Raw genomic sequence first — 21,002 nt, forward strand, 5'->3', positions numbered from 1 at the left:
AGCAATTTTAATGGAATTAATTTCCTTCATCATGGATAGAGATGTATTCAATATACACTCACTGTCCACTTTATTAGGAACGCCTCTACACTTGCACATTCATGCATTTATCTAATCAGCCGTTCATGTGGCAGCAGCGCAATGCAAACAATCATGCAGATACAGGTCAAGAGCTTCAGTTAATGTTCACATCAAACATTAGAACAGGGAAAAAGTGTGATCTCTGTGACTTTAACCGTGGCATGGTTGTTGGTGCCAGATGGGCTGGTTTGAGAATTTCAGAACCTGCTGATCTCCTGGGAATTGCACACACAACAGTCTCTAGAGTTTACACAGAACAGTGCGAAAGAACAGAAAACATCCGGAAAGTCTGCAGGCTGAATCACCTTGTTGATGAGAGAGATCAGAGGAGAATGACCAGACTGGTCTGAGCTGACAGGAAGTCTACAGTATAGCACTCTTTTCAACCGTGGTGAGCAGAAAATCATCTCAGAATGCACAACACCTTGAGGTGGATGGACTACAACAGCAGAAGACCACATCAGGTTCCACTCCTGTCTGACTTCTCTTATCAACAAGGTGTTTCCACCTACAGAACTGTCACATGCTAAACGTTTTTTGTTTTTTGCACAATTCTGTGTAAACTTTGGAGACTGTTGTGTGTGCAATTCCCAGGAGATCAGCAGTTTCTGAAATACTCAAACCAGCCCATCTGGTACCAACAACCATGACATGGTTAAAGTGAGAGAGATCATACATTTTCTTCATTCTGATGTTTGATGTGAACATAAACTGAAGCTTTTGACCTGTATCTCCATGATTTCCTGCACTGCACTCCTGACGCATGATTGGCTGATTATATAAGTGCATGAATGCATGAATGGAAAATTATATAATTGCTTGAATGTGCAGGTGTACAGGTGTTCTTAATAAAGTGGATGGTGAGTGTATTATTTAGAAAATATCAATAAAAATTGGAATCTTTAAAGAACCTATCTGAGATATGAATTCTCCTGGTCCTTAGATGTGTTTAATTATTTTATAAATAGGTTATATTAAACAAAAAACCTTTACAGAAGCAGAATTGTAAATAATTATATTGGCCACATGAGACTTTTAGTTACAAAGGATTTGGCTTGATAGTTGCCCCATTATCACAGACTAAACTGAAAACAAAGTTAGGCAGTAAATAAAACAAGTACAGTTTACAGTTAATAATGATAAAATAGAATATAATGATTAGATAAAATTAAGATGAGTTGACACAACTCTGCAGAGTATGTAAGGTGCATTATGGGCAGATTCTTTTAATAATTAATAATTAATAATCCATGCAGAATTACAAATACTGCATCATAGACAGTCAGAGATTCTCACTTAGCTGTGAGTACACAGTGCAGCGTTTTAACACTGCTTGTGTTAGTGTTAATGAAGTTTGTTGAGATTATTAAGCAGTGCTACAGCTCAGGACAAGAAACCATCTCTGTGTCTCAAAGTTCTTATTTTTGTCTATATCTCTAAGCTATGCTTGTGTATCTGATTTGAATGTCTCAAATCAGTGCACTCACCAGCAGTTGTAGTATTAAACACCTGGGTGTCACTGCTGTTACCTCACATCTAAAGAACAAAGGCTCCATCTTGTGGTTTGAGAGGATCAGTTATGTATTGCACCCTAAAAACTCATATTCAGCTGCAATAGGAATGCCACATGGATGCCACATGGGCGTATGAGTACAGGAGGAAATCAGAGTGGAAACAGATAAGATTTGAAGGGATGAGGTTTGAAGCACATTTATCAACTGGAATCCCTTTGTATCCCAACAGATTAGAAGTTTATTCCTTAAACATTCTCCAAAACAGTTTTCACGGGAAAGATGATGTTATTTTGTGACAGTGGTGTTTTTACATAATTATTTATTAGAAAATTTAAAGGGAAAATTTTGAAGTTCAAATTGCAAAAAAAGGATCAAAAGTTGGGAAATAAATTCAAAATGGGACACACTGGAGTTTGCAGTTAGCATTAAAAATTATCCTTATGGTTTTTATAGGATCAATAAATAATTTAGCTGATAATGAGTGGTAGGTAATCTTACAGACAGTATTTAAGTCTTTAAGGTTATTGATAAGGCTTCAGTTACACAACCTGTATTACATAAGACACAGTATTCATTTTAAATTTAACTTTTTTTTTTTTCTTTAAAGAAATCTGGATGTAAATTTAGATCACTAATGAGCAAGCCAGAGGTGACAGCAGCAAGGAAAAGCTCACTGAGATGACATGAGGAAGAAACCTTGAGAGGAACCAGACACAAAAGGGAACTCATTCTCTTCTGGGTGACTCCAATAGTGCGATTATAAATCATTACTCTTCTCCAACTGTATACTATAAAGTCAAACAGTACTAAGTGTGTTTAAAGGATGTATTATGTACTGTATATTGAGTCCTGGATGAGCACAGGGCAGTCTTTATGAGTACAGCAATAGGTACAAATCTACATTATCCATTTTTACATTACATTTTTTCTTTCTCTTTCTTTCTGTCCCTTCTCTTCCTGTGACTGACAGGAAGTCCATTGGGGTCGCCATAAGCCTGTGCGGCCAAGAATGATTTACATAATTAAGCACAAGGCCCTGTTTACAAGCTACCGAGACTCTTATAACAGATCCCTCATCTCTCTACCCGAGCAGCAATCCAGGACTAATTGAGACAGCTATCTACGCAGCAGTGTATTATGGAGCCAGCGGCCATTAAGAGCCGACGTTTCATTTCTGTGACTGCTGCATCACCAGAGGGGATGATGATGATGACGGGCTATTACACCAATGTGCAGCCAGACACTATCCATGGAAATAGCATCCCCATTTCCCACGCAAGCTTTATACAAGTTGCAGAGAAAGAAATGGATAAAAAAAGTAATTAATTTTAAATTAATTGTGTGAAAGGTCTCCATGATGGGTACCATCTGTCCAAACAAGCTGCACGTTCAGTTAAAAAAAGAGAAAGAAACTTAATCTAAATTAATTAAAGCACTAACAAATTATATACATCATAGTTAACACAGGAAAGAAACTACCGCAGGAAATGTTATGAAACAAATTAGCTCCAACAATGAAAGAAAATTACTTCACATAACTAAATATTACAGTCGTTTCCGCAAGCCATATTTCTTAATGAATTCTCTAATTAATTTAATTCACACATTGTGCATAATTTGGTGCTGGAAATGTCAGTGGGTCAGATTTAACCACAATCCTGCTGGCTGTCTGTTCCAACAAGAGACACATTAGCTAAACATGACCTCTATGCAAATGAGAGACCAACTGTTGTAATTTCAATTCCAAGGCCTAATTAGCATGTTATAAAGAGGCAACAGCAGATCATTCACCTCCACTCGTGCCATGCCAGAGCCTGTTTAACAGCGGCTGGAAACAGCTCAATTAGAGCAATGCTGTCTGGGATCTATTTTATTCTGTATATCAAAAAAATGGGAATGGCAGAATTCTGAAACTTTTATGCAATCATATAAACGACTGTTAAGGGTTTTCACACTGCCAGAATTTGACAAGTCACATGATCCATCTAGTTTAAACTGGATTGGGTATTGGTAAGGATGTGTTATGCATGAGTTTTAATAAGCATTGAGTGAAATGTGCCAGTTGGTGCCTGCCTCTAATTGGTTAATGAACAGGCATGTGAGCTAATGAATGTCATGGGGATTGGGACGAGGCCTCAGGGCTGTCCTCAGGCTAATCAGTCTAAAGAACCCCTATGAAAGCCTCTCCGCCAGGACGAGAAGGCCACACACTCAGGGATCCAGACTCCCATCTGACCTCACTACACACACAGCAGCATGAGGCACCGGCCTGCTTACAGGATCAGGATCTCTCTCTCTCTCTCTTTCTGTTTTGATAACATAACTTTGCCATATAGCATCTCAATCCCTTCATCTGTTACAACCCTTATATTTTAAATATATTTGAAAATAAGTGATCCTTATTCACCGACTTACAGGATTTTCTCCTTCTGTTTTTTTTTTTTTTTTTTTTGTTCAGACTACTCATAACTTATATTTCATATTTCAGCCAGGGCACATGTACAGACTTATGAACTACACTTTACTCACATAAGCAGTAAAACAGTATTGCTGTGAGATAATGCAGTGTAACTAACACACCTAACAAACTTGATGCATGAAGAAATTCCTTAAGGAAAAATCAAATACTTTTAAGGAGTGATCATGTATTTTGTGATTAATATGTGATTACATGTGAAAAAGCCCTGAAATTGCATGTGAACTCTGAAACACATGTGCCAACATGTAAATACTATGTGATAAATAAAACCACATGTGAAAAAAAAGTAATCATGTGCAAAATTACAAAAAAAAAAAAGAAAGAAAGAAAATAAAGACATATTTTTGGGGGGAGAGAATATAAATGAATCATGTATAAAAATTTAACAAAAATAATATTTTTTGTTGTTGTTCTTAAAACAATTTATTTGCATGATAATTTTCTTATTTTAACTCTACATTCAACTTCTTATTAAAGGCCTTTTATTAATTTTACAACAATTCTATCTTTTTTAATCTATTTATCAGATTTTATTTTTTGAGGTGATTTTTTTTATAATTTAGTTTTGTACGTACTGTAAAGCTCTTTGATACATTTTTACTTAATCGTTAGTGCATTTTATTTACAGGTATAAACATCAACTCACTTAGCAACCTTCATGAAAATAAGCAAAAATTAATTTGTAAAATGAATGTCACATCCATGTGTACAACTCCCATGATTCTCAGCCAATGATCTAATGACACAACCTCCAATCAAGTTTCTATCCCTGCTCAGAGTCACCTGATCACTACTAACACTCACCTGTTTGCAGTCACACTACTAGCCAGACCCTCAGCGTTATTTTTACGAAGTCTTGCACCAACATCGAGCAAAAATAAGGCTTGGGCTTCTCATTTCACGATTACAGATTTAGTCTTGTCTGTTTGCCATTGCCTGGCTGACATTTCTGAATATATCCTAGTCTTTTCATTTGCTACATTAAAAAAAAAACTGAAAACCTGCACTTGTGTATGCTATCTGCTGCATGACATATAATAACTAATGACAACTAATAACTTATGCAATAAGTGATACTTTTAGCATAAAGAAAGGATGATTTAACACATTATAACATATGATTATTTTTAACAAAACAGTGTTTTTAAAAATGATCAATCATTGCCTACACATGATGAAGCCTCCAGTGAAGGGAAAAACAGCGCACAGGGATCCCTGACCATGAAACATGATTTTGAAACTTAAGTGCTGAGAATCAACTAAACTGTGCAATTCTGAATCTCTGACCTTTACAGTCTTCTTTGTTCGCCCAGGACCCTTATATGACTTGTGCTAGCCAACACCCATCTGTATCGTTTGTTTTGCCCATGATAATGACGAGATTTCACATGTATAAATATAAGAACCTTATATTTATACCAGAGTGAAATGGGAAATAGTAAAAAGCAACAATCGTAGTTTCACTGAGGTATAAATATAAGATGACTCTGGTTAATGATGTAATCGCTGTTGTCAAAACATTATATTTATTCCAGTGTAGATGAGCACTTTCTCCCTACATCTCCCTCACTTCACTGATCCCCTAACAACAAATAGCAGTGTGTAAAAGGAAAGACAATGAACAACTCATGCTGTGAGTTATATACACTATATAGCCAGATATTTTTGGACACCTGACCATCAATTAAAAATTAACCATTAAACATCCCATTCCAGATGTATATCCCATTCCTTTGCTATATAATGTTATAATAACCTCCACTCTTCTGGGAAGGCTTTCCACTACATTTTGGAGCATGGCTGTGGAGATTTGTGCCCATTCAGCCACCACAGCTTTAGTGAGGTCAGGCACTGATGTCGGATGAGGAGGTCTGAGGTGCAGTCAAAGGTGTTCAGTGGGGTTGAGGTCAGGGCTCTGTGTACAACACTCGAGTTCTTCCACTCCAGCCTTGGCAAACCATGTCTTCATGGAGCTCGCTTTGTGCACAGGGGCATTGTCGTGCTGGAACAGGTTTGGGCCTCTTAATTCCAGTGAATGGAAATTGTAATGCTACAGCATACAAAGACATTCTATACAATTGTGTGATTCCAATTTTGTGGAGAAGACCCACGTAGGAGTGTGATAGTCAGGTGTCCACATACTTTTGGTCGTATATTGTATTTTGAAAGAATAGCTACAGTACTGTGCAAAAGTCTTAGGAACATGCAAAGAAATGCTGTATAGTAAAGATGCTTTCAAAAATAATGAAATTAAATGTTTCTACATTAAAAAATACTATAAAGAGCAGTAAACAGTAATAAATGAAACAAAGTCAGTATTTGGTGTGAAGACCCTTCGCTTTAAAAAAAAAAAATAGTAGTCTCAGGTACAGTGTGTGCAGTTTTATAAGGAAATGAGCTGTAAGTGTTACTGAGCATCTTGCAGAAGCAGCCACAGTTCTTCTGGACACTTTGACTGTCACATTTGCTTCTTATTTTTGCAGCAAAACCCAGCAGCCTTCATTATGTTTTTTTTTTTTTGTCTGAAAAGTGTCTCTTATGTAATCTGCTGCTTTCTTTACTGACATACAAACATTTTTTCTGTAACATTCAATTTTGTGCTGGAAAAGTAATGTTTGGAAATCTAAAATGTTTTTGTACTGAATCAATAATGTAGAAGTCATAAAATAAAAATCTATAACGGAGTTTGTACTAAAAAATAGGGTGCCTACGACTTTTGCACAGTACTGTATATATATAAAACAAATATATGTTGACATTATGTAGTATATGTTATTATTATTATTATTATTATTATTATTATTATTATTATTGTTGTTGGCTTTAAATATTTCAGATTTACAATTCTGCTCTGGAGTTTCTCTAAACTGCATCCTGCAAACCACTTTGCCCACGTGTAACTACGTGTAAAAAAAAAAAAATCACCCACAGGCCACTCTGGTCCATCCAGGAACTGCATGACTAAGATCCTTGACAACTAATTATGCACAACCCTTGACAACAGAATTAAAGTTTTTTTGTTTTTTTTTTCAAATTTGTACATTTTTATAACCTTGATCCTACCCCTGACCTTTCCACACTGAAACTAGAAACTATTTCCACTATTATTATAGAGATAGAGTTATGAAATATGAGCTTTGCAGTGGAGTTCAGCTTCAGAGGAGTGCCTCAAGAGAGAGCGTGGAGCTACGACGCACAGGGTTGCCAGATTGAAGAATATCCTCAATTACTTTTCATATGATATACATACACATTCTATTATACTGGGTTTTCCTGGGTGACTTATTTTCATGTCTTAATCTTACAGCGTGTTAGGATATTATTAAGTAGTAGAATAATCACAGAGAAATGATGTTCAGTGATGCACTAATGGAGTGAAATCTGGCAACCCGGGAGGCATAACACGTCGTGATATGTTGCTCTGAGTAAAGTTACCTGGCCGACGAGGGACTGAGTAGGTGTGTGCTAGCGGTTTGCTACGGCTTTTTTATGTCATGTGAGTTGTTTTTTTGGCGTGTAAATGTGATGTTTCGGTTTAATTTAAGTGGATAATTTGGGATTTGTAGCAAGTATCCAGAGCAGGAGGAGGATGAGATGCTGCCACGCAGTCAGGGCTCCACTATGGTGAAAGTTTTTTACTCGGTTTAAGCTTTTTAGCTGTGGCTAGACTTTAAAACTGCATCTCCAAATGAAGGTGAGTAAGTATTTAAGAGGGAGCGGGAGGTTCCTGGCGTTTGTCTTTGTCGCCTCAGTACTTTGGCTCTTGTTTGACATGGCAGCTCTCAGGCTGTCCATTACAGACGTCAATGGACAACTCATGAAAGAGCTAGTCCTGAAAGAGAGAGAGTTAGCCAAAAGACCAAACTCAAAGCCCACTAACTTCAGGCATTACCCTGTCCAAAAGGTGAAGCCGGATATCGAGACGTCTCGAGGCTCAGAAACGCTAGAGAGACAAGTTGTTGAGGTTTACAGGAGGAAAAAACCTGACAGGATTAATGGCGAAAAGAAAGTAGCACCTAAGTCTGATGCTAACATTGTAACCGTGACCGGAAGTGACTCCAAAGTGCACGTGGATATAAAATCATTTGGACAAAATGGCATTTTGGAGAAACAAAACGCTCCAAGTAACAAAGTATCTCCAAGAATGGGAGCAAACGTGAAGAAAGGAGTCCTGACAAAAACCAAGGCGCCATCTGCTGGCCAGGAAGGAAAACAAGCGCCATCAAATAACACCAAAGAGCACCAAATACCACCAAGAATACCACCACAGGACTTTAAAATACCTCAGGATGTTGTTTTGTCTAACAAATCCAATAGCACATTGAGAAAGATCAAACCGGATGCATCCAACAATGCTCCCACAACGCAATCCCCCAAACAGGAACGCTCCGTTCAGATGGTTCAGATGGTTGATAAGAGAAAATCCGTTAACAAGACTGACTCGCTGCCTGTTAAAACCTTAGTACAAGTCACAGCAAAACCACCACAACTCCTTCTGAATGCTTCAAACATCCAAACTGCAGAGCTCCTAGACTCTACAGGTGTGAGGAAGCAAGGTGGGCTCCATGTGGTCATGAACCTGGATGTGACTCATAAACCCAGGGACTCGCGCGCGCTGGGGCAGTTCGGCTGGGCGGCGGAGGTGCCTCTGGATGATCTGGAGGAGAGCAGGCGTAGATGGAGTGAGGGCTATTTCAACGTGTTCCTCAGCGAGCAGATTCCAGTGGACAGAGCCATTCCAGACACGCGACCTCCAGCGTGAGTAGATTTTTATTTTCATTCCCTCCATATAGATTTGTACGCAGTTGTATCATGTATATGTTTTGGTGGTCTAGAAGTTCTTGAGTATGATTCCTTATGAGTCTGATTACTTAAAGTGCATTTTTGTTGGTCTCAAGCACCACAAGAACAACACGTTTTTTTGTTAACGATTCAATTTAATTTTATTTGAATAGTGTTTTTGACCGTTGTCACAAAGGAGATTTACAGAAATGTTGATACTTAATAAGTAAGCCAGAGGTGACAGTGACGAGGAGAAACTCCCTGATATGAAATAAGGAAGAAACCATGAGAGGAACCAGACTCAAAAAAGAACTCTCTCTTCTGTGTGACACTGGATAGCGGGATTGTCAATCATTACAGTATACCATCCTATATATATGTAATATCATAGTGTTAGATGTCTTGGTTATTATTATTATTATTATTATTATTATTATTATAAAATAGTATGCAATAGTAGTTAGTTTTTTTGTGTTGGTATGTGTTAGTGCTATAACACATGCTGCCTCGTATTTTTTCCTTTAGCTTAATCATATCCTTTTCCTGATTCAGATGCTTGCAGAAGCTAGTTCACGATGACCTGCCTACGACGAGTGTGATCTTCTGCTTTGTGGACGAGGTCTGGTCCACTCTGCTGCGCTCCGTCCACAGCGTGCTGAACAGATCTCCACCTCACCTGCTCAAAGAGATCCTACTGGTGGATGACTGCAGTACGAAAGGTGTGTTGACGGGAAAGGCTAGGGTGTGCGTCGGTGTGGGTGTGGGTGATAGGCATTTCTGTTTGTGTGTGCTGTGTGTTTTACCAGCTTGTTCTAACTTAATTTCTTTTACAGACTGATAGAGCACTGATTGTTCTGAGGTGTGGTATAGAGATAATGACAGATTAAGTGATTGGTAAGACTAGTAGTGATCAGCATTAGTGTTAGCAACTAGGGGTGTCATTGTTTGACAGTGTACCATGATAAAGAAAAAGTGTTATAGATGATGACATCATGAAAAAACTTTTTGTTTTTTTTTCTCTCCAGGTGTGTCAAATGCTTTGAAATGTGCAACAGGATTAACAGGTTAATTAAAAAAATATTAGATGATAATGAAAACTAGGAGACAATATTATTTTGATAAAGTACTGAAGATTGAAATTCTTTGGGAGAATTAAGTTGAGTAGTCACTGCAGTAGTTTTATCCCGTTCTTTAAAAAAAAAAATGGAGCTGATAATCTTACTGGAAAATTTGAGTTAGTACTGGACACCTGGTGAGTGTTGTTGCATCACAAAATGAAGTTGTCAAGCCTTAATAAGCAAATGCATACCCACTCAGCACCAGCTTTGGTTGTCTAATGACATAAAACATATTCGGGTTATGCGATTATCAATCATATTTCCAACCCTTTCAACACTAGTACCAACCAACTCTTTTACATAACAGCATGAAGCCTTTTTAATAGTTACTTTATAACTACTAAAAGTTTTTGTTTTTAAAAATATTTGTATTACTCATACCAACTATGATTAGGAATAATATAATTGAGAATCAGTGAATTCATTTATTCATCTTCAGTAAACCACTTTATCCTGGTAGGGGTTGTGGTGGATCCAGAGCCGATCCCAGGAAGGCAGAAATACACTCTCGATGGGACGCCATTCCATCACAAGGCACCATGCACACACACATTCACACCTAGAGTAGTCAGTCTACTGAACGGCATGTTTTCAAGAGTTGGAAGGAAACCAGAGAACCCAGAGGAAACCCTTACAGTTACAGGGAAAACACGTGAAACTCAGACATTAACCCGAGCTCTAGACCAAACCATGGACCCTGGAGCACCATTTTGCTGCCTTAAATGAAACAAGTTTCTGTTTCTGTCTCTTGGTGTTGTAGACTACCTGAAGGACAAGCTGGATGCCTACATGTCTCAGTTCCCCAAAGTCCGGATCATCCGCCTCAAAGAGAGGCACGGGCTGATCAGGGCGAGGCTGGCCGGGGCTGCTGAGGCAAAGGGTAAACACACATGCAAGAAAATGCATCCACAAAATACTGTACACATAAAGTGTGTATAAGTAAAACAGTGTATGTGTGTGTGTGTGTGTGTGTGGATATGTTTAAAATGTTTCTCTTACTGATAAACTGGTGAAAAATTAGCAATATGATTGTAATATTGTGATTAAGTATCATTATCATATACTCATACGTCATACAGCATGTGTCAGTGCTTTTATAACTTCTTTGTTAGTTACTGATTGAAAATGGAAAACTATTGTAGTACCAGTTGTTTAATTTTTCCCTATTTTTTCCTCAAAATAAATAAATTCAATTTAACTGAATTTAATGTCATGAAATAATTTAAAACCTACAAATCCTTAAACCTACAGTGGCCCTCCTTGACAATTTATTATCAAAACATCCACAAAATTATATATCATAATACATATTGTGTATCATAAAAATGTCTTTCCATATTGTGGTGTGATATTTGTGACATATCTCTTTACTGGCACACATACACTATTTACAAAGACACTCCATTACTTTTCCTCACATGTACACAAATACATTGTTTAGAGCTACAATGTTGATTTCTCTATTACCTCTACTTCTCCTGCGCATAACGTGTGCCACTTTTTTCGAAATGTATGATTCGTTGGTGTGTCTCTTATGCAGGTGATGTCCTGACGTTCCTGGACTCCCATATCGAGTGTAACGTGGGCTGGTTGGAGCCGCTGCTGGACCGAGTGTACCTAGACCGCAAGAAAGTCGCCTGCCCTGTTATAGAGGTCATCAGCGACAAGGATATGAGGTGACGTGGCTTGATTTACTTCTGAAGGCAAATACACTGCTCTGTCAGTTGAAGCTTATACAAGCCTGACAGGGCCACTGATAGTAAGTAAACAGTGCAGCAGCCATTCATGAAGTGGCATTTCAGGTATAGCAAGCTACACTAATTTAGGTTGAACTACATTTATCTGTATGACAGTGGTGCCTTTTTTTTTCTCCCCACCTTATTCTTCATTTGCATTAAAAATATACAGGTAATACCGTATTACAATGTTGGAGCTGGATTGTTTTCTCTGATGACTTTATTGTGCAATAAATCAAGGATTTTTTAAAAATGAAATAGCAGCTTGCTGACTAAACCACATATTACACATTCATTGTTGATATGTTGTAATATTCAGTCTTGTGTACTGTACAGTCAGGTCCATAAATATTGGGACAGTGACACAGTTTTGGTAATTTTGCCTCTGTACACCACCACAATGGATTTGAAATGAAGCAATCAAGATGTGACTGAAGTGTAGACTTTCAGCTTTAATTCAACGGCTTCAAGAAAAATACTGCATTAACCGTTTAGGAATTACAGCCTTTTTTTACAGAGTTCCTCCATTTTCACAGGCTCAAAAGTAATGGGACAACTGACTGATAAGCAGTTTCATGGCCGGCTGTGGCCTGTTTCCTCCTTATATCATGATAAATTAAGGAGATAAAAGGTCTGGAGGTGATTCCAAGTGTTGAATTTGCATTTGGTAGCTTTTCATGGGAACTCTCAATATGCTGTCCAAAGAGGTGTTGATGCAAGTGAAGGAGGCCATCATTAGGCTGAAAAACCAAAACAGACCAGTAGGCTGAAAAACCAAATCAGAGAGATAGCAGAAACTTTAGGAGGGCCAAAGTCTACAATCAAGAGCCACCTTCATGAATGTAAATACAGATGGTTTACCTCAAGATGCAAACCTCTGGTAACACTTAAGAACACAAAGGCCAGATTAGACTTTGCTAAAAAACCTCTAAAAAAAAAGCCTGACCGGTTCTGATGCAAGATTAACTTGTACCAGAATGATGGGAAGAGAAAAGTATGGAGAAGGAAAGGAAGGGCTCATGATCCAAAGCATACCACATCATCCGTCAAACATGTGGAGGCAGTGTTATGGCATGGGCATGTTTGGCTGCCAATGGAACTGGGTCACTGGGGTTTATTGATAATGTGACTGTTGATAGAAGTAACAGGATGAATTCTGAAGTGTACAGAGCTATACTTTCTGCTCAGATTCAGTCAAATGCTGCAAAACTGATAGGACAGTGCTTCACAGTACAGATGGATAACAACCCAAAACATACTGTGAAAGCAGCCCAAGAGCTTGGAAATTAAATGTTCTTAAATGGCTGAGTCAGTAACCTGACCTCAACCCAACTGAGCTGCTTTTCACTTACTGAAGACAAATCTGAAGGCGGAATGACCCACAAACAAGCAGCAACTGAAGATGGCAGTAAAGACCTGGCAAATCATCTCAAGGGGGGAAACTCAGCATTTGGTGATGTCCATGGGGTCCAGACTTCAGGTAGTCATTGACTGCAAAGGATTTACCTCCAAGTAATAAAAATAATCCTAATATTTATGATTATATTAGTTTGTCCCATTACTTTTGAGCCTGTGAAAATGGAGGAACTCTGTAAAAAATGGCTGTAATTCCTAAACGGTTAATGCAATATTTTTGTTAAACCCCTTGAATTAAAGCTGAAAGTCTACGCTTCAGTCACATCTTGACTGCTTCATTTCAAATCCACTGTGGTGGTGTACAGAGGCAAAATTACCAAAACTGTGTCACTGTGCCAATATCTATGGACCTGACTGCATGTCTTTTATTGAATTTCCCAAAGTAATTACTATAACAGACTGGAAATAAATTACTGCTAATAAATCTAAAATACTGCTACATCAAGGGTTAGTCTGTTAGTTGGAAAGATAGAAGTCTTTCAAAGTAAATGTCTGTCAAAGTAAATGAGAATGTTTTGAACTCATTAACGTGAAATAAAATCTAGCAATGTATGTTTGACTTAGATTAGTATCCTTAGACAAGTATATAGTTAATATGAGTTAACTACATTCATTAGGGATGCTACCGTCCAAAAATGGTCAAAAAAGGCACTTTTTTTTTGACAGAAAGAGAAAAACAGCAGGAAACTTTGAGAGTACAAAGACAGACATACAACGAAGTCTCAGATCTAGCAATTTAGAAATAATTCTAATGGTAATGATCATTAGAAAGAGATTAAATGTTCAGCTCTCCGGCACCAGCCACATTCAGACAGTGAGGTGGCGCATCATCCCCCACTCCTTTCCGGTGGGTCTACAAATGATTTTTTTCAGAGATGACAGATCTGTTGCTGGTGTAAAGATGGGTGAGGGTAAATGATCTCCTCACAGCAGAAGATCTCCTCTGGAGATTTAATAGTGGAGTTCGGTTTTCTTTCATGGAGGGGCAGATTCAAAACTCCACTGTGATCCAGTGTGTGTCCCTTAAACTCACACACAAAGCTTTGCTCAGCTTTTGCCCAACCTGGAGAGAGTTGAGCACGCTTGAAGCTATCATAGAAAAATATTTAGATTTCAGCTGCATACGAGCTACAAAGCTCAGCCTTCAGCTATCATGAAGCCACTGATGCCCTTGAGCTTCCTCCAAGACGCCTGAACAAGAGATCTCAAGTTGGAATGAAAAATAAGTAGATTGGTGATTATAAGATGAAACTATCTGAACCTAAACAAATAACAAAACTGTATCTGAAGGTTACCGTGGAAAGTTTAGACTCAACATTTTGAGCACTGCTTGTGTTTACAGTTACGTGATGGTGGACAATTTCCAAAGGGGCATCTTCAAATGGCCTTTAGTGTTTGGTTGGAGCACACTATCAGATGACTTCATCAGGAAGAACCACATCAAAGTCTCAGATCCCATCAGGTAATAATTCTTGTATTTCTGACTTACATTTGAAGAAGAATTGCTTTGGATCAACAATGAATTCATTTGCAGTTTATTTCAAACAGATGAATACAAGCCTGACTGATGAGTCTGGATGGCATCTAACATAAACATGGAACATATTTTTCTGTCACATTATTTTTCAGGTGCCCGGTGATGGCAGGGGGGTTGTTCTCTATAGATCGGAAGTATTTTTATGAGCTGGGAGGGTATGATCCAGGCCTGGATGTGTGGGGAGGGGAGAATATGGAGATCTCTTTCAAGGTAAAGCAACTGTAATCTTAAGTATTATTAATACATCATTTCATATTTTCTATCACACTGGATTAGTGTGTAAAAAGATGTAATTCAAATGAGACATTTATATTACCGTACTTGTTGTAACACATTGTCCCACAGGGACTGCTTTGGTGGACAAGCCACATAAACTAAGACTAATAATAAACAGATTAAAAAGCATATTTTTATTTAACAAAGCACAACCTGTAATTGTTGATATGGTGACGTTTATTTAACATTTATAGAAGGAGTTGTTTAGGTTGGAAACGTCCCTTTGCAAGGCTGCATCATCCCATACCACCTTGGATTATTTTCCGTTAACAGCATGCCCCATTGGAGTCTGTTTACTTTGGTGTTGATTACTTTCCTATTACGGCAGCACTGATAGTGTCGGCTACAAGGCCAATCACAAGTTTACATTAGTGCCTTCGTTCTAATATGTTATTGTTTATATAGTAACTTAAACAGAGACTTGTATGGTGAACTCTTCACATAAATAGATTAAGAACCATGTGTCCTTGTTGATGTGGTGATGTTTTCTGTAAGGAGACATTTATTTAGTCTCCAGTGTGAACGCTTTGTCGCAGTCAAAGCTGAGATAACGCTGTTCCTTTAAGTATCATAAAGGACAGAGGGTGGTGTGGTTTGTGGTTGCTCAGTCAATGAGCATTTTCTTGGTTTTTTTTTGGGTTTTTTTTTGCATTTTTTGTACTATTAACTTTATGAGAGAGAAAGAAAGAGAGGCTGGAGAGGGAATGGCTGTTTATAGCTGCTCTAATGTAAGTGAGAACAGGAACTAACTTGTTTAATAGACATTCCACAACATTAAACATAACTATATAAATGGTTAAAGCATCTGGTGTGTCATCTTTAGTAAATAATTGCTGTCGTAGGATGCTGTAGTCAGATTCTCAGTGTTTTTGTGTGCTGGGTGTAGCTTCAGATCAGCTTTTTCACCAACAGAAGTATAACTTCAGAAAGTCTACACCAGCTCAGTCTGATGATTCAAGACACCTAGCTTATGTATAGAGCACAGAGAGAGGGGGAGAGGGGAGATAAGAGAGAAGCAGGACTACGGCTGGCTGAGTGATATCACCCCTCACCTTGGTGTGTTCTGTCATGGAGACCCGTTGTACCAAAACACAAGGAATAAAACAGCCCTAGGCATAAATCTGTCGTGAAGAAATACAGTACATGACTAAACATAAAAGTTTAGCAAATAATCATAGATCCAGGGCAAATCATTAAAGGCAGATATTCCTTCACTTTTAAAGCACTCACTCATGTTGAATATTAGTTAAAATAACAACTAATTTCCTGATTTACAGTTTTCTTTATTCAACTGAACCACATCATCACTGATTTCCTCTCTTCAGATCTGGATGTGTGGTGGTGAGATTGAGATCATCCCGTGCTCTCGTGTGGGTCATATTTTCCGTGGTGAGAACCCCTACGGCTTCCCCAAAGATCGTCAGAAGACGGTGGAGAGAAACCTGGCTCGCGTGGCTGAGGTCTGGCTGGACGAGTATAAAGAGATTTTTTACGGCCACGGTTATCTGCACCTGCTGGGTAAGAATTTGATAGACATCGGGAACCTCACAGCACAGGTCCAGCTGCGTGAGAAGCTCCAGTGCAAGAGCTTTAAGTGGTATGTGGAGAACGTCTACCCCGAGCTGGAGGCTCCTCTGGCCAAAGCCGAAGGCCTTGTAAGTACAGCGTCGTCACTGGGGAGATGTACCGTGTTTTAGCACTAAACACAGGAAAGAAAAAATATTGTCTTTTTTTTCCAAGTCTGAATGATGTACAAAAATTCTTTAAGTTAATTTAATTTAACATTTTTCAGATTTTGTAGATGAAATAAAGGATTTTTTGAGTATTACCATTGCACACATTAGTTCTGGGCAATATGACTATATAATATCGATACTATGCTAAATTACATCACAATACACATTTCTGAGATATTCAGAACTATTTATGACATTTTAACATATATATTTTATATTAAATAACCATTGCATAAGAAGCAGCTTATTCATTGTTAAAATCTTGTTTAAGATTTAAAAATAAAATGTTTCATTAAAATGTATTTCATTATTTATTTTGATACTTTTATAAACTTTTTTTGCTTTCTAAGTGATAAATATTTACTTTTTGTAGAGACTAAATAACTGTATCATTGAGTTTTATCAGTTTTTTCTACAATTTTTTACCAAATATCATGTATCATAGAAATATTGTAGAAAGTATCATAGAAAATATCATGATGTGATATTTTTGTCATATTGCCCTCCCCTAGTGCACATATTTTCTATTGTTGGTTATTCCTAAAAATGCTGAGCAATCCTCTGTAATGTCTTCCACATGCTAATTAGGTTTTGTTTTTCTCAGTCAGATGACATGGCTATTGTTAAACGTTGACAAGGGCGCTCTGTCACTGCAGGTCTTCGAGTCTCCTCGTGTTGGGATTGAAGCCATTGTTTTAGAGAGTCAGGGCCAAAGCAACAAAATCACTTTGTTTTGAAATCACAGTGCACCCCATATCTCCCTCTCTCTCTTTCTCTTCTCTCTCATGTAGTTTCATAGTGACCTTTTAACCCTGTTTTTATTCTTTGCTTTTCTTTTTAGGTTTTTAACATTGGCACTAGGAAGTGTCTGGTGCAAGAAAAAGGCTCTTTATCTTTTGGGATCTGTGATCTTAGCAAACAGGTAATGTAGACCTGTATTACATTATGTTATGATATGATATTTGTGTTTACCTTTCTAATAAATATATGGTTAGTAGTACAGTTTTTTTCTGTAGGAGGAATACAAATAAAAAAAAAAACATAAAATTTCTGATTTGTTACCCTGCTATGCCACACCATCCACTGGAAAAGCTCTATAATGTTGTAGATGTCGATATTAATTGAAAGGAAGAGTCGTTAGAAAGGAGAATAGCTTACAGTCGGCTGGCTCATAGCGCTTTGTGAGAGAGCACTCATTCATGCACTGGTTTGTTCCTCATCAGTAAGCTCTTTATCCTGGTCAGGGTCATGGTGGATATGGAGCCTATTCCTGAGCTCAAAGCAGGAACACACACTTGATAAGACACCAGTCTATGAGAACAATCTGGCAGCATCAATCAACACACTGAGCTGAAGCCTGACCTTAGGTTGCAGACAGTGTAGTAGCTATCTTTACATTTTATTTCAATATTCAGGCATTTTAGCCTAATTATATTAAACCCTCCTGCTGCTAACAGACATTTCTCAGTGTTAAAACACTAACACTAACATGCACTTGCATTATAGAAATATCTCAGCCAATATATGAAGACGTAAGCAGTGACCATTATAATTATCACCAAACACATGTTGGGACATTTCTTAAAATGGCTGACATTCTACTAAAAATTCTACTAGACACAAATTCCAGCATATAGGACAATATCGTAAGACACTAACCGTTGTCCTTGTCCTTCATCTTTCAGAGCCAGCATTTCAGCTACAGCTGGGTGAGAACGCTCCAGCAGAACACTTCTTGCGTGTCCCCACAAGTCACAGGAAGAGGCGTGGCCTTGGAACCATGTGACAACACTAAGCCACACCTCCGCTGGCTGCACAAGTCCAATAAATTTCTGGTATGTCATTGCTGGAAAACTAGAGTCTTATCAACTATTAAAATCATCTCTAATGACTTTTCGAATGTCATTGGTGAGCCACTGTGAAATACAGCGCTGAACAACCTTAACAAGATCGACAAAGTGTGTTCTCGGAAGAGAAAAGCTGAGCTTAAGGCACCAGTCATGACAGGACCTTCAGATGCCTTTTTTGAGAACACTAGAAGGGCCATAAATTAAGCAATTATATTTTTGGCACATTATTATGTATCCTAGGAAACAGGAGATCAAAAAAAAAACTAACTGCATTAACTGTATGCACTATTAGGTGATGAAATTTATTATATTGATTTAAGTTGATATATGTTTATCACATATTGAATACACTATATTGCCAAAAGTTTGTGAACACCTGACTATCACACCCATATTTAGGATTTCCCCAAACTGTTGCCACAAAGTTTGAAGCACACAGTTGTAGTAGTTGTAATAGAATGTAGTTGTATGCTGTAGCATTGCAGTTTTCCTTCAATGAAACTAAGAGGCCCAAACCTGTTCCAGCATAACAGTGCCTCTGAGCATAAAGCGAGCTCCATGAAGACATGGTGTGTTAAGGTTGGAGTGTTAGAACTTCAGTGACCTGCACAGAGCCCTGACCTCAACCCCACTGAACACCTTTGAGATGAATTGGAACACCAACTGCACCCCAGACCTCAGTGCCTGACCTCACTAATGCTCTTGTGGCTGAATGAACACAAATCCCCACAGCAGTGCTCCAAAATCTAGTGGAAAGCCTTCCCTGAAGAGTGGAGGTTATTATAACTAAAACTGGACTAAATCTGGATTGGGATGTTGAAAAAGCACAAATGGGTGTGATGGTCATGTGTCCACAGACTTTTGGCCAACATTCATGAACATCAGCTTCTTTTTTTCAACATATTTATAGGTCCATGCACTAAGTCAGTGGTTTCCAAACTTTTAAGCCATTCCAAAATTTCAGCCATTCCAAAAATTTTGAGGCAGTCATCAAATCACACATTTTGTTTTTAGACACAGGTGGGACTTGCATTTAACACAGCAAATAAGCGTCCATTTTAACCAGCGTTTCAGCGCTGAGGTGTGAGCCCACGTGCATGATACAGCGGAGTACGGGTCATCGTTACACTACACTACAGGTCTGGGGTGAATTCTAGATATCACTCGTCTATTGTGAAAATTCTAAGAAGTATTATGGGCCAATTAAATATAATTTTTGCAAGTGTAAGGCACAGTATAAAAGTATAAAAGAAATGAGACACTGGGCCATATTTATCTCCACACCATTGTCTGGTTCAGCTATGGATGCACTGGTCATAAATGTGTTCAGATACAGGTAAGAAGGTATGACATGAGAGGTGGTGTTTTTGGGATTTCTGTAAAGAAATGAATTAAAAGTAATCATGCTACCCGATATTTACTCACAGTTAGCCACATAATCTTTCTTTAAAACTGAAGAAATTGGCATGCTAATTAATAAAATCCATTAACTCTATTTTGAGTATGAATTATACTCTTGCTAAATTTGCTAGTATATTTTTCCTCGTGTGCAAAGGTTTCAGAGTGTCTTCCCTCATGATATGTGTGTGTGTGTGTGTGTGTGTGTGTGTGTGTGTGTGTGTGTGTGTGTGTGTGTGTGTGATTTAGTTAGAGCATCTGATCGCTGAGACACATCCTCAACGTATGTGTCTGGAGGCAGGACCTAAAGGAGACACCATCTCCCTAAAGGAATGTAACGCATCCAGCACCTATCAGAAATGGCATTTCACACACTACTACGCACAGTGAGCCCCGGCGACGCACAACCAGTTTTTTCATCTCACTTTGTCAGGATGAAGACATTATGTTACATAGTGTGTAAGTGAAGTATGGACAGATGCATGCAGAGATGTTGTGTAATTTTGGTTAAAAGGTCAGTTTTAAGGGTCAGTGTGGAAGGTTTTTTTTTTATTATTATTTGTTTGTTTTGGCCCTGGATAATTTTGCGAGCAGCTACACCACATGATCATGGATTTGGGGGACTGTTTTGAACATAATGGACTTTTTGTTCTGCTTGGTTAAAACAAGCACAAGCATTTGAAGTGCATGGTTAAAAAAAAGGTATAGAAAAGTACGAGTTAATATAACAGTTGACTGTGGTACATTGTCAGTGATGTATAAACTTCATTATTATGGCACAAACCTGGTACGTTACACAAGACATGCTTTTAATAATAACTATTGTTTACAGCGATTGAACAAGGGCAGATTTAACATAAGCATTAAGCAGTGTATTATGTTGTACACATACCCTGTTGACACTAGAGGGAGCTGTTTACAATGTTTCTAAAGAATGTGGTTCTTTTTTTTTTTTTTTTTTTTCTGGTCTGCTCAACCATTTTTTTCCCCTGGTGATTCTGGATGTTAAGATCAAACTGACTTTATTAAAAAATTAAATAATTTCTTTATCACATTGCAGTGTACGTATGATTAACAAA

The 21,002-nt window shown here is 38.0% G+C and overlaps 1 protein-coding gene and 1 long non-coding RNA gene across 3 annotated transcripts; one reads left to right on the top strand and one right to left on the bottom strand.

Moving 5' to 3' along the window:
- Window positions 1-7,459: 7,459 nt before the first annotated feature.
- On the top strand, window positions 7,460-20,977 carry LOC113526305 (polypeptide N-acetylgalactosaminyltransferase 5). The gene is made up of 10 exons (XM_026913237.3): window positions 7,460-8,832; window positions 9,409-9,575; window positions 10,735-10,854; window positions 11,515-11,650; window positions 14,469-14,588; window positions 14,756-14,873; window positions 16,265-16,594; window positions 17,517-17,597; window positions 18,361-18,510; window positions 20,173-20,977. The coding sequence occupies exons 1-10, from the start codon at window positions 7,763-7,765 to the stop codon at window positions 20,311-20,313; spliced, it is 2,433 nt and encodes an 810-aa protein (XP_026769038.3). The 5' UTR covers window positions 7,460-7,762; the 3' UTR covers window positions 20,314-20,977.
- LOC113526306 (uncharacterized) lies at window positions 16,497-18,458 on the bottom strand. Of its 2 annotated transcripts, none has more exons than XR_003402755.3 (3): window positions 18,335-18,458; window positions 17,834-17,945; window positions 16,497-16,638 (listed from the first exon to the last, which is right to left on the bottom strand). It is a non-coding gene; the product is annotated as an uncharacterized LOC113526306 (long non-coding RNA). The 2 variants fall into 2 exon arrangements; XR_003402756.3 differs by having other exon boundaries at window positions 17,834-17,950; window positions 18,335-18,420.
- Window positions 20,978-21,002: the final 25 nt, after the last annotated feature.

The sequence above is a fragment of the Pangasianodon hypophthalmus genome, chromosome 5 (genome assembly GCF_027358585.1).
Source record: "Pangasianodon hypophthalmus isolate fPanHyp1 chromosome 5, fPanHyp1.pri, whole genome shotgun sequence".
Lineage (NCBI taxonomy): Eukaryota > Metazoa > Chordata > Actinopteri > Siluriformes > Pangasiidae > Pangasianodon > Pangasianodon hypophthalmus.

What these genes read in the sequence shown, in the direction of transcription:
- LOC113526305 (XM_026913237.3), top strand. Translation starts at nt 7,763, where the DNA reads ATGAAGGTGAGTAAGTATTTAAGAGGGAGCGGGAGGTTCCTGGCGTTT. An exon ending in CGGGGCTGCTGAGGCAAAGG is followed by an intron (nt 10,855 to 11,514) that starts GTAAACACACAT and finishes TCTCTTATGCAG; the next exon opens with GTGATGTCCTGACGTTCCTG. An exon ending in ACAAGTCCAATAAATTTCTG is followed by an intron (nt 18,511 to 20,172) that starts GTATGTCATTGC and finishes TGTGTGATTTAG; the next exon opens with TTAGAGCATCTGATCGCTGA.